This window comes from Coregonus lavaretus, assembly GCF_964263955.1.
Source record: "Coregonus lavaretus genome assembly, chromosome: 16".
In the NCBI taxonomy this organism is placed as follows: domain Eukaryota; kingdom Metazoa; phylum Chordata; class Actinopteri; order Salmoniformes; family Salmonidae; genus Coregonus; species Coregonus lavaretus.
This window is the reverse complement of record NC_140003.1, coordinates 28,259,398-28,273,438: the sequence shown is the minus strand read 5'-3', so window position 1 is coordinate 28,273,438 and position 14,041 is coordinate 28,259,398. Positions and strand designations below refer to the sequence as shown.

Below are 14,041 nucleotides of genomic sequence, written 5' to 3'. Positions count from 1 at the left end.
TTCCAGCATGACAACGACCCGATACACACAGCCAGGGCAACTAAGGAGTGGCTCCGTAAGAAGCATCTCAAGGTCCTGGAGTGGCCTAGCCAGTCTCCAGACCTGAACCCAATAGAAAATCTTTGGAGGGAGCTGAAAGTCCGTATTGCCCAGCAACAGCCCAGAAACCTGAAGGATCTGGAGAAGGTCTGTATGGAGGAGTGGGCCAAAATCCCTGCTGCAGTGTGTGCAAACCTGGTCAAGACCTACAGGAAACGTATGATCTCTGTAATTGCAAACAAAGGTTTCTGTACCAAATATTAAGTTCTGCTTTTCTGATGTATCAAATACTTATGTCATGCAATAAAATGCAAATTAATTACTTACAAATCAATCAACACAGTTGAAGTGTACCTATGATAAAAATTACAGACCTCTACATGCTTTGTAAGTAGGAAAACCTGCAAAATCGGCAGTGTATCAAATACTTGTTCTCCCCACTGTATAAGGACAGGGATATCTTCACTTCAGTTTGCTCCTCAAATTATGCATCTTTGTTTGAGAGCAAGGCAGCGTCAGTATTCCTTTCCTATAGCCACAGGGATTTGAAATATATATGTGTGATGAGTAGGATCACATACCTTTAAAAGTCATTGAGGCCAGAGTCTTCCATCTCACATGGTTCACGAAAAATGCCATGACAAATGTTGTCTGGCCCAACATATTTTTTCTTGACCGATTTGTTCGTCAAAATCAATTTGCGTGCCAGAAAAAGGGCAGTTATTTGAAAATATATGTCTATTTATAATTTCTACATACTTTCTATCTAGTATGCCCCTCCCCACATAGTTTACCCACCCCTGATATACACTGATTGTACAAAACATTAAGAACACCTGCTCTTTCCATGACATAGACTGACCAGGTGAATCCAGGTGAAAGCTATGATCCCTTATTGATGTCACTTGTTAAATCCACTTCAATCAGGATTTTTAAGCCTTGAGGCAATTGAGACATGGATTGTGTATCTGTGCAATTCAGAGGGTGAATGGGCAAGACACAAGATGTAAGTGCCTTTGAACAGGGTATGGTACGCCAGGCGCACCGGTTTGCCAGGCGTAAGCTCACGCCACAGCTTGCTTGAAATGTCACGGATGGAGCTAGCTAATTAGATGTTTTTCAATAGCTCAAATGGTTGGTACGTTGTCAAGGTGGGCGGTCACGTGTGCTAGCAAGGCAGACGTCCTGGGCCGAATCAAGAGGACGCGGTACTCCCTAAGCAAGCAGAGTGACGTCTGTAATACTCACTCACTAGATCCCCCCCCCCCCCCCCACACACACACACACACACACACAACTTCTTCCCGTCGGCTTTATGAAAATCCTAATATCCTGATCCGGTCTACAAATCAAACACTTTCAAGCATCTCTCTCATTTTCCTTCTGATTGGGCATGCCTATTGAAAGCTGTGTTTTTCCTTGGCGTGATTGAAGTGTGTGTGTGTGTGTGTGTTAAGGTTACTCTCCCAGAGACTTTCAGCTTGTTCTTGTTTAGTCTTTCCTTAACTCTCGTTAACGCCCATCTCACAACAATGTTCACAAATACCTTCACACAGCACTTTCCCTAAACAGTATATACTACACATTGTAATAATTTGGTTGTAAACTGTTTTTACAAGGTCAACACTCTGTTACAAGGTAAAGAGGTTTTTGTGTGTGTGTGTGTCTGTGTGTGTGTGTCTGTGTGTGCCTGTGTGTGTGTGTGTGAGAGTATGTATGTCTTCGTCTGTGTGTGTGTGATTGCAGTCCATGATGTGATACTGAGACCCGTTGTGTGAGAAACAAGCCTGATTGCATGATTCATTTGTTCTGCTTCTGCAGAGCCAAGCCGAGGCACACTACAAAGGCAGTAAACATGCCAAGAAGCTCAAAGCACAGGAGAACACCAAGAATAAGCCGCCCAAGAGTTCCCCTCCTGCTACTACTCTTCCTCCTTCCCTGGACAGTGCAATGAAAATCACCAGCACCACCTCACCCAACTCTGTCATGGCCAGCAACTCTGACCAATCAGGTATATGGAAACTTTTGCTCTTGAATGTCATTCATTCCTCTCCATGCTTTAGTCTTGTATGTCATCCATTCCTCTCCATGCTTTAGTCTTGTATGTCATCCATTCCTCTCCATGCTTTAGTCTTGTATGTCATCCATTCCTCTCCATGCTTTAGTCTTGTATGTCATCCATTCCTCTCCATGCTTTAGTCTTGTATGTCATCCATTCCTCTCCATGCTTTAGTCTTGTATGTCATCCATTCCTCTCCATGCTTTAGTCTTGTATGTCATTCTTTGTGTCATCGCATACTTTGTGTGTTGTTATTCCCATAGCTCGTTGTCACCAGTGTGTGTGTGTGTGTGGGTGTGTGTGTGTGTGGTTGTGTGTGTGGTTGTGTGTGTGTGTGTGTGTGTGTGTGTGTGTGTGTGTGTGTGTGTGTGTGTGTGTGTGTGCGTGTGTGCGCATGCGCGCACTTGTGCGTGTGTGTACTGTATGTCTTTGGAATAAGTGTTTTTCTCATTAAATTGCCAAGTCTGAGGAATGCCTTAACCAATTGAATAACTCATTAACAGGCATTAGTGTGACAAGTGCCATGCTCATTACTGAGTGTGTGGATGGGACATTCCATTGTTCAAAACTGGTTGAAATTATTTATTTTCAACCATTTGCTCACTGGGATAGAGTTCAGTTAGACCACATCCATGTATGTTTTTTCATTCCACGGTGCTCTGTGGGAGTAGCTTATAGGGGAAAGACGATAATATCTAATGACTAATGTATAGGTGAATATAGTCAGAATATACCAGATGTATGGTAAGCATGTTACCAACCAAGGCAGAAAAGAAAGCTTCATTCCAAAGCAAAGTGTTGTAAAATGTACATTTGCAGTCATTTCTATTGGATCTTGATTTTTTAAAAGTCACACTGTCTGGCCTCACATCTGAGGAGAGCCCAGCAGAAGATTAGAGGGCTTCAGAAACTGCATCCCAAATGGCACCCTATTCCCTATATAGTGCACTACTGTTCACCAGGGCCCATAGGACCCTGGTCAAAAGTAGTGCTCTGTATAGGTGATAGGGTGCTATTTGGGACACAGACAGAAACTCACTGCTCAGCCCTCTGATGTAGAGTTACATCTTCAGAGATTAGGTTGAAGTTCTGTAACGTAATAGCACTGACTTTGCTGATAACTTCTTTATTGTGGAAAAATGTACTTACTACGACTGTGATATGTGGTTGTCCCACTGTGATGAGGTGGTGTTGAAGGAGTCAGGCGCAGGAGGATAAATCACAGAATAACAGGCTTTAATCCGCAAAATACAGGATTACGCAGAACTGCGTCAAACACACTCCAGGGCACAAAAAAGGTGCACTGGAAAATACAAGGCACACGCCACAGCTAGCTTGAAATGTCACGGATGGAGCTAGCTAATTAGATGTTTTTCAATAGCTCAAATGGTTGGTACGTTGTCAAGGTGGGCGGTCACGTGTGCTAGCAAGGCAGACGTCCTGGGCCGAATCAAGAGGACGCGGTACTCCCTAAGCAAGCAGAGTGACGTCTGTAATACTCACTCACTAGAAGTGTGTGTGTGTGTGACTAAAATGTAAAAAAATGGGATTAGAACCGGGTGTGTGTGATAACGAGACAAGACAATTGTGATGATGATTGGGGCGGCAGTGGTTAGTACTCCGGTGACGACGAACGCCGAAGCCTGCCCGAACAAGGAGGGGAGGCAGCCTCGGCCGAAGTCGTGACAGTAGGACCGCAGGAACCTACCCACATCCTGATTTACTCGTTCCACCTGCCCATTTGACTCGGGGTGGAACTCAGAGGTCAGGCTGACCGAGACCCCCAGACATTCCATGAACGCCTTCCAAACCTTGGACGTGAACTGGGGACCTCGGTCGGACACGATATCCTCTGGCACCCCGTAGTGCCGGAAGACGTGAGTAAACAGGGCCTCCGCAGTCTGCAGGGCCGTGGGGAGACCGGGCAGAGGAAGGAGGCGGCAGGACTTGGAGAAGCGGTCCACAACGACCAGGATGGTGGTGTTACCTTGGGAGAGGGGAAAATCAATACTAAGATGAGACCATGGTCGTTGTGGAACTGATAATGGTTGTAGCTTACCCGTTGGGAGGTGCCTAGGTGCCTTACTCTGGGCGCACACCGAGCAGGAGGAGACGTACACCCTCACGTCCTTAGCCAAGGTAGGCCACCAGTACTTTCCGCTCAAGCAGTGCACTGTATGGCCGATACCTGGGTGACCAGAGGAGGGTGACGTGTGTGCCCAGAAGATCAGATGATCACGGATAAGAGCAGGCACGTACCACAGCCCAGCTGGACACTGCAGTGGAGATGGATCTGTGCGTAATGCCTGCTCTATATCCGCGTCCATCGCCCATACTACCGGCGCCACAATGCAGGAGGCCGGGAGTATGGGGGTGTTGTCTCTGGGCCTCCCCTCTGTGTCAGACAGCCGGGACAGTGCGTCTGCCTTCACGTTCTTCGTACCCGGAATGTATGACAGTGTAAAATCAAACCGGGTGAAGAATAGGGCCCACCTGGCCTGGCGAGGATTCAGCCTCCTCGCTGCCCGGATGTACTCCAGGTTACGGTGGTCCGTCCAGACGAGGAAAGGGTGTTTTCGCCCCTTCGAGCCAATGCACAGGGGCGGAGCTTGGGTGGCGTACCCGAGCTTTGCGACAGGACAGCTCCTATCCCAACCTCGGACGCATCCACCTCCACTACGAACGGTAGTGATGAATCGGGGTGGGCCAGTACTGGGGCTGAGGTGAACAGACCCCGCAGTTTGCTGAAGGCCAGGTCAGCCTCAGCAGACCAGCGGAGCCGGGACGGCCCACCCTTCAACAGGGAGGTAATGAAGGCTGCGACCTTGCCAAAGCCCCGGATAAACCTCCGATAGTAGTTGGCAAAGCCAAGGAAGCGCTGCACCTCCTTAACCGTGGTTGGAGTCGGCCAATTACGCATGGCTGAAATGCGATCTCCCTCCATCTCCACACCTGTGGAAATGCGGTATCCAAGGAAGGAGACGGACTGCTGGAAAAACATACACTTCTCTGCCTTAGTGTAAAGGTCATTTTCCAACAGTCGGGCCAGCACCTTGCGAACCAGGGACACATGCTTGGCACGCGTAGCGGAATACACCAGGATGTCATCGATGTAGACCACTACACCGCGACCAAGCATGTCCCGAAACACCTCGTTCACAAAGGACTGGAAAACTGAGGGAGCATTCATCAAATCATAGGGCATCACCAGGTATTCATAATGCCCCGTGGTTGTGCTGAATGCTGTCTTCCACTCATCTCCCTCTTGGATACGCACCAGGTTGTACGCACTCCTGAGATCTAATTTGGTGAAGAAGCGCGCCCCATGCATTGATTCAATCACCGAAGGAATGAGGGGGAGAGGATAACTAAATCTTGGTCGATAATCAATGCACGGGTGCAGACCTCCGTCCTTCTTCTTCACAAAGAAGAAACTTGAGGAGGTGGGTGAAGTAGAGGGACGTACATACCCCTGGCGCAGGGACTCGGTGACATAGGTTTCCATAGCCACCATTTCAGCCTGTGACAGGGGGTATATATGACTCCTGGGAGGTACAGCGTCTACCCAGAGGTTTATTGCGCAATCCCCCACCCGATGAGGTGGTAATTTAGTCGCCTGCGTTTTAGAGAACGCTTGCGCCAGATCGAGGTATTCAGGGGGAATGGGCACGGTGGAGGTACTGTCTGGACTTTCCACCGTGGTTGCACCAACGGAAACATCTAAACACCTACCCTGACACACTCGCGACCACCCTGTGAGAGCCCTCTGCGGCCATGAGAAGGTGGTGTTGTGGAGTGCTAGCCAAGGGATACCTAATATCACAGGGAAAGCAGGAGATTCAATAATCGAAAAAAATTACCTGCTCAAAATGAGTCTCCTGGGTGATCATGGTGACTGGTATCGTGACTTCCATAACAAACCCGGACCTTATTGGTCGACCATCGAGTGCTCTGATGGGGAGTGGAATGGATAGGGGAACCAATGTTATGCCTTGACGGTTTGCGAATGCCCTGTCCATAAAGTTCCCAGCTGCGCCTGAATCGACTAGCGCCTTACACTGGGGAACTACCATGAGATCGGGAAAGTGGATAGGTAGGGTACAGTGCGCAGCAGAGGGCTCTGAACAAGTGTGGGTGTTCGATACCTGGGGTGATGCGTGTGCCCTGCCTGCCGCCTCCCAGCCCAAAAGAACGTTGACTACGACATATGGTGTATTGTCCCTTCGTTCCACCAGAGTGGCACTGTCGCTGTCCTCCGCTCTCTCGGCCGGCGGCTCCACCCAGCTTCATCGGCTCGGGATCCGAGTCGTCCGGGGTGGAAACGGGCAGACCCCTACCAGGACGTCCTCTGGCTGCCAGCAGGTTGTCCAAACGAATGGCCATGTCCACCAGTTTGTTGAAGGACAACATGGTGTCTCGGCAGGCTAGCTCCCGTCGGACGTCCTCCCGCAGATGGCACCGGAAATGGTCGATCAGGGCCCGCTCGTTCCACCCAGACCCCGCTGCCAACGCGAAGTCCTGCGCGGTCCTCGTCTCCTGCCTCAGATGGACCAGTCGCTCACCCGCCTCTCTACCCTCGGGCGGGTGATCGAAGACCGCCCGAAAGAGGCGAGCGAACTCCCTGTAGTCCTCCAACGCGGCTCCTCCCTCGTTCCACACCGCGTTGGCCCACTCCAGGGCTTTCCCACAGAGGCAGGAAACGAGGACGGACACCTTCTCCCACTCCGATAGTTCTGACCTGATGCTGGCGAAGTAAAGCTCCAATTGGAGGAGGAATCCCTGGCACAGCGCTGTCGTCCCATCAAACGCCCTTGGTCGGGATATCTGGATCCCTCCGGGTGCTGGGGTGTAGGCGGCTGGATCCGGTTGGCCAGATGGTCTCGAAGAACACGATCCTGGAAAATACAAGGCACACAGGAAAATACTCCCGTCTAACAAAATACACGAGCTCCACCGAGCTTCACTAACCTTCACAATAAACAATCACCCACAAGGACAAGGGGGCAGAGGGAACACGTATACATGGACTAATTAGGGGATAAGAACCAGGTATGTGTGATAACGAGACAAGACAATTGTGATGATGATTGGGGCGGCAATGGTTAGTACTCCGGTGACGACGAACGCCGAAGCCTGCCCGAACAAGGAGGGGAGGCAGCCTCGGCCGAAGTCGTGACAACCACCGAGCTATCTTAAGATGAATGCAGTAACTGTAAGTGACTCTGGATAAGAGCGTATGCTAGATGATTAAAATGTAAATGTAAAATATAACGAGCCAGAGCCAGCGATGCTGCTCGTTAGTATTCTTTGTCTGCATACCAAAATGGCACCCTATTCCCTATGTAGTGCACTACTTTTCACCTGAGCCATATGGGCCTTGGTCAAAAGCAGTGCAGTACATAGGGAATAGGGTGCCATTTGGGATGCAGCCCCACTCTCTGTCGGGGGGATGCTGTTGTTGCTAATCACTGGGTTTTTGGCAAACAGAGAGGCTGAAGTCAGATTCAGTTTAACCAGAGAAAGTTGAATAACTAAATTAGGGGTCGGCAACAAGAGGCCCATGGGCCAAAACCGGCCCGCAAGTGCTTTTTTTTAAGAGACAAAAAACACCAGGAATTCAGCAAAAAATATTCTATATTTTTGTCGCTGGCCTACACACGATATCCCATAATTTTTACAAATGAATAACAAATGAAAAGCTGAAATGTCTTGAGTCAATAAGTATTCAATCCTTTTGTTATGGCAAGCCTAAATACGTTTAGGAGTAAAAATGTGCTTAACAAGCCACATAATAAGTTGCATGGACTCACTCTGTGTGCAATAATAGTGTTTTACATGATTTTTGAAAGACTACCTCATCTCTGTACACCACACATACAATTATCTGTAAGGTCCCTCACTCGAGCAGTGAATTTCAAACACAGATTTAACCACAAAGACCAGGGAGGTGTTCCAATGCCTTGCAAAGAATGACACCTATTGGTAGATGGGTAAACTTCCCTTTGAGTATGGTGAAGTTATTAATTACACTTTGGATAGTGTTTCAATACACCCAGTCACTACAATGATACAGGCGTCCTTCCTAACTCAGTTGCCGGAGAGGAAGGAAACCTCTCAGGAATTTCACCATGAGGTCAATGGTGACTTCAAAACAGTTACAGAGTTTTATGGCTGTGATAGGAGAAAACTGAGGATGGATCAACAACATTGTAGTTACTCCACAATACTAACCTAATTGACAGAGTGAAAAGAAGGAAGCCTGTACAGAATAAAAATATTCCAAAACATGCATCCTGTTTGCAACAAGGCACTAAAGTAATATGGCAATAAATGTGGCAAAGCAATTAACTTTTTGTCCTGAATACAAAGTGTTATGTTTGGGGCAAATCCAATACAACACTTTACTGAGTACCAGTCTCCATATTTTCAAGCATAGTGGTGGCTGCATCATGTTATGGGTATGCTTGTAATCGTTAAGGACTTGAAAGTAGGCACAGGACTGCGGCGTTTATCAGGATAAAAAATTAATAGAATGGAGCTAAGCACAGGCAAAATCCTAGAGGAAAACCTGGTTCAGTCTGCTTTCTACCAGACACTGGGACATGAATTCACCTTTCAGTAGGACAATAACCTAAAACAAAAGGCTAAATCTACACTGGAGTTGCTAACCAAGAAGACAGTGAATGTTCCTGAGTGGCCGAGTTACAGTTTTGACTTAAATGTGTTTGGAAATCTATGGCAAGACTTGAAAATGGTTGTCTAGCAATGATCAACAACCAATTTGACAGAGCTTGAAGAATTATGAAAATAATAATGGCTAAATGTTACACAATCCAGGAGTGGAAAGCTCTTAGAGACTTACCCAGAAAGACTCACAGCTGTAATCACTGCCAAAGGTGCTTCTAAAAAGTATTGACTCAGGGCTGTGAATACTTATGTAAATGAGATATTTCTGTATTTCATTTTCAAAACATTTGCATAAATTACTAAAAACATGTTTTCACTTTGTCATAATGGGGTATTGTGTGTAGATGGGTAAATAAATATATATTTAATGCATTTGGAATTCAAGCTGTAACACAACAAAATGTGGAATAAGTCAAGGGGTATGAATAATTTCTGAAGGCACTGTAATTAAGGTATGAAATGATTTTTATTTTCAAATATAATATATTTTGGGCATAGTACAAATTATTATAATTATTGTTGCTGTCTGATGAAAACCTTGTTTTTATGTTTTATTACATTTCTTGCAAGCAGTAACGCCTTTCAATGTACTCTGAACAATTCATGACTTTAGGACCAAGAAAATGTATTCAAAATGGTTTTCGAAATTTCATAATTATATGTTTGTTAATGGTAAAAGATGGCCTTTTTTTTTCATTTCCTGAAAGGTGTCAGTTTGGAGAGAAGATGTTTTCATCAGACAGCGGCATTATATTCCGGCCCCCGACCATGCGCTCTGACAAATATCGGCCCGCGGCTGAATCTAGTTGCCTACCCCTGAACTAAATCATTAAAATTGCTAGCTTTAATGGTTTACGTAAGAGGCTCTCTTTTATGTAATGTCTTGAAACTGAATGAACACAGCATGCTGTATTATTGGTGTAATTGGGAGCTCTGTAAATCGTCTCTGACCCTTTTTATCTTCAGAGTAATTCTGTATTAAAGGTTTGACTCTGACTGGGTGAAATGGTGAAATCCTGGGAAAGGTAAAACAGGGTTGTTCCTTTAATATTTTTGAGTCTAGATTCAGTTCAAAGTTTTACTGATTCAAACAAGCACCAATATTTGTCAATATTTCTTTGATGTGTTTCCTTCCATCTCTTATCTGTGAATAAATATGTTACTTTGGGATGCTAATATAACTAACCCGTTGCTAGCTCCTGCGCTGTAGACCCAGTTGGTGCAGATACACATTGCAACCCACATTTATTTAATAACCTTATCTTAGGAAATGTGGTGTTAAGTTTTTAGTCAAAATCAGACTTAATTAAGCAAGGCTTAATTAAGTTTCAAATGATAGTTTAGACCAAAAATAGACCAGTGTAGGAGCGTGTAGCTTGTAGATATCATAGAGTCAGCCATTGTAAAGAGAACACTATTCTCAGAAGAGGAATGCAGAATGACAATCATAGAAAAGCTACAGTGCAGGGTTTGGAGGGTGGGTGTGGCATGTGGGAAGGGGTGGAAGGGTGGCATGGTGGAGGGGTGGAGGGTGGAGTGATCGTGTGGGGGTGTGGGTGTTAGTTCAGGCGGCCTTGCCTAATGGCCCTGTCCTCCATGGTGTTGTGGTACAATATAGTAGCGTGGGTGGAGGGAAAGGGCATCTCAGTGTCACAGTAGAGGGGGGGAGGGGACAAGGCTCTGTAACATGGACACAGGGACACATGGACACACACACGTACGCATACACACACACACACGCAGATAGGGATACAGAAAACACTGCCCAATAGCTCAGTCCTGCTTCTACTGCTATTCAGCTGCTGCTGTGTGAAAAGGAACTCTCCCTCCTCCAGGGATACAACTCTTACACAACACACCAAAATAAAAAGATGAAGAAATGTGTCAACAAAAGTTGTAATATTCTTAGCGCTCCCGGGCTAACTGTCAGATGTTGTGTGTCTCTCTCTCCCTCCCTCTCTACCTCCCTCCCTCCCTCTTTCTTGATCTCAGAGCAAATCACTGTGCCTCCCAGTGAGGCGGATAAAACCTTTGCTTCTCCAAATGCTTTCGTCCCCATCATCTCCACCTCCTGCTCCCTGGCAGCATCAATGGCCATGTCCATCCACAGCCCCTGTAATCGCGTCCTGTGTGATCCCACGCCTGCCAGCCCTCCATCAGCTACGGCAATACAACTACAGGGGTATGTTATGAAGACTAGCAGCACCAAGCCTGGACTCGTGTCCCCCACCACTGCTGCTGCTACAGCAACTCAGCCCACGCCTGAGTCGGAGGAGGAAAAAGCTATAAAGCTCCTGTATTGTTCGCTGTGCAAAGTGGCCGTCAACTCTCTGTCGCAGCTGGAGGCCCACAACATAGGTGTGTTCCAGCATCTGTTTCTGTTTCATCACTGCCGTGTTAACGTTAGTGTTACTCCCTCTGAGGAGGGTGTGTGTGGTTCTGTGTGTGTGTGTGTGTGTGTGTGTGTTAAGGTTACTCTCCCAGAGACTTTCAGCTTGTTCTTGTTTAGTCTTTCCTTAACTCTCGTTAACACCCATCTCACAACAATGTTCACAAATACCTTCACACAGCACTTTCCCTAAACAGTATATACTACACATTGTAATAATTTGGTTGTAAACTGTTTTTACAAGGTCAACACTCTGTTACAAGGTAAAGAGGTTTTTGTCATGAGGATATCAAGATGTCATGGGAAAGATATCATATTTTGGTTGTTATATGGACATATTTTTTCTGGTTGTTAAAAAGACAACAAAACGTTCCAAAAACATATTTATACAACCAGTATACAACTTGACCACAACGTCACAAAAGACGCCATATTGACATTACTGTAAAAAAAAATGCCCGCTAGCCATCATAAAAGCAGAAGGGCACAATATGTCAGATGTTTGTTATGTAAGCTAACATTGACATGTACGCTGTTATGTAGTTATAGCGAGGTCAGACGTCATACCCAAGTCAGAAAAAAAAACTGTTGGAACTCAAGCTGACCAATATGAAAATCTGGTTTACTTTTAATCCTAACAAATCAAATGTTGTTCTTTTTATGTTTTATCTATGGTTATTTTCAGTGTGCAATGTACTAAATTATGTTTTTGCCATTTATTTTGTCCCCTGAAGGTTCCAAGCACAAAACTATGCTTGAGGCGAGGAACGGAGCAGGTCCAATTAAGGCCTATCCCAGACCGGGCTCGAAGCTCAAAGTCCAGGCCACCACCGTGCTAAAAGGTTCCGGACTACAGAACAAGACGTTCCATTGTGAGATCTGTGATGTCCACGTCAACTCAGAAATACAGCTCAAACAGGTAGTCTCTCGTGACAGGCCTTTGTATGCCGTGGTTGTTGTCTTTTTACAGCTTGAAGGGACCTTACAAGCTTGTTATTATTTGCTCAACATAATGTGTCCCAAATGGCACCCTTTACCCTTCATAGTATACTGCTTTTGACCAGGGCCCATGGGACTCTGGTCAAAAGCAGTGCACAATATAGTGAATAGGGTGCCATTTGGGATTCACCCACAGTAACATCACTGATTTTTGTTGTTGTATTTTCTCAGCACATCTCCAGCAGAAGGCACAAGGACAGAGTGGCTGGGAAACCGATGAAGCCCAAATACAGCCCTTACAACAAACAACAACGCAGCTCTACAGTCCTGGCCGTATGTATCATCTATGTTCCAAATCAAAGCCTCTCAGGAACAGTTGCTTAGACATCAGGGATTAATAGTTAATATATTTATTGGCAGTTTCTTAAAACTGTTTAGGAATATTTATGCATCAGTGGATTTAAAGACGCCTGTATGCTCATGGAAAATAATTGCTTCTTTTTTTGTAGCTAATCAATAAGAATAATTGCTTTATCAATAGATTGCTCCCTAAATAAACCATTGTCCTCTCCTCTCCTCCAGGCAAAGCTGGCTCTTCAGAAGGACCTGGTGAAGCCTATCTCCCCTGCTACGTTCCTCTCCAACCCCTTCTGCCCCACCACCCTCCCCTCCATCTCCCTGCACCCGCGGCCCAACGCCTCCATCTTTCAGACTGCCGGCCTGCCAGGCTCCATGCCCTCCTTCCTCCGGGCTGCTCCAGGGCCCATCCGGCCCACCACCAGCTCGATCCTCTTCGCCCCATATTGATTCCTGGGTTGTGACACAGGGGTCGGGTTCAGTAGGCAGGGAATGGAAGAAAATGGACAGAACCTGAGTGAAACGGGGAGGAAACTGAGCGAAACGGGGAGGTACTATCTGAGCTCAGCCAATAAGAAATGCTTGTTTTTGTCTCCCATTGCGAAATGTTTCGCTAAGGTGTGCCCTAATGAACACGACCCAGTGTATCGGTAAAGAGGGCGCCAGAGGCAACACGGAGGGAAACTGACATGAGCAGAGAACCAGGGGACCTCTGACCTCGTGGAGCGGTGAGTGCACTGCATACTAGATGATGTCCTACTACAGACAGTACCCACCCACTGCACTGAACTGAGAGGATTACTGCACTGCGAAGCTTGAACGAACAACAGTGTATTTATTTGATTGAACTTGTTTACCTTTGTCTGTCTGCGTGTGTTGCCCTGAGGCATGAAGCACAGAGGTTCAGTGGGCCTGCTGAGACCACTGAGGGACCTGAGGGTCTAAGTATTGGATTCTTGTGGTATAATAAAGAGAATCAAACCGCTTCCTGAATGACTTGAATACCCATAGTCTTCTTATTTGATTAAATGAATGGACAGTTCTAGCTACGTGTGTTTGACAGTGTTAATCATAACAGCCCCAGACAGAAGGACAGTCATACCTGATTCACATTATAGAGCCAACCTGAACCATACTGATCTGGCTTAAATATTTTCTTCTCACATTGTCCTTTCCAGCACGGTTCCAGCAACTAGGGTGGATGCGTAACCAGGCCAGAGCAGTACAGCTTGGATCTGCTCGGTCTGGCCCAGTAGTGTGAAATCAGTGCAATTTTTCAGTTGTTGCTTGATGTCAGTGACTAACACAGTAATGCAGTTTTGGCCTCTGTTCTGTCTGTATTGTGTAAGTCAATAAGCTGAATCTCTACACCACAACTCTTCTTATCATCAAACAGTCTGTATTCTTGGTTTACTTTACTTCTGATGCAGCAACTTAACAGTAGATAGCCATAGTAACAAATAGTTTAGTAATAGTGTTCTCATTGCCCCCACTTCTAAGAGAGAAACCATTCTCTTGGTTTCTCAGTAAGGGCCGAATCTTAACTTGAGATGCATTGATGTCAACAGGAG

At 46.2% G+C, this 14,041-nt stretch overlaps 1 protein-coding gene across 1 annotated transcript in view; it reads left to right on the top strand.

Moving 5' to 3' along the window:
- Nucleotides 1-12,920, top strand: part of LOC311144005 (zinc finger protein 385B-like) — a gene marked incomplete at both ends in the record, with an annotated part of 169,574 nt that extends 156,654 nt beyond the window's left edge. Inside the window, 5 exons of the mRNA XM_084179918.1 lie at nt 1,861-2,050; nt 10,778-11,143; nt 11,909-12,093; nt 12,345-12,446; nt 12,696-12,920. Of these exons, the coding sequence (XP_084036044.1) occupies nt 1,861-2,050; nt 10,778-11,143; nt 11,909-12,093; nt 12,345-12,446; nt 12,696-12,920 (1,068 nt within the window). The remainder of the gene's footprint in view (nt 1-1,860; nt 2,051-10,777; nt 11,144-11,908; nt 12,094-12,344; nt 12,447-12,695) is intronic.
- Nucleotides 12,921-14,041: the final 1,121 nt, after the last annotated feature.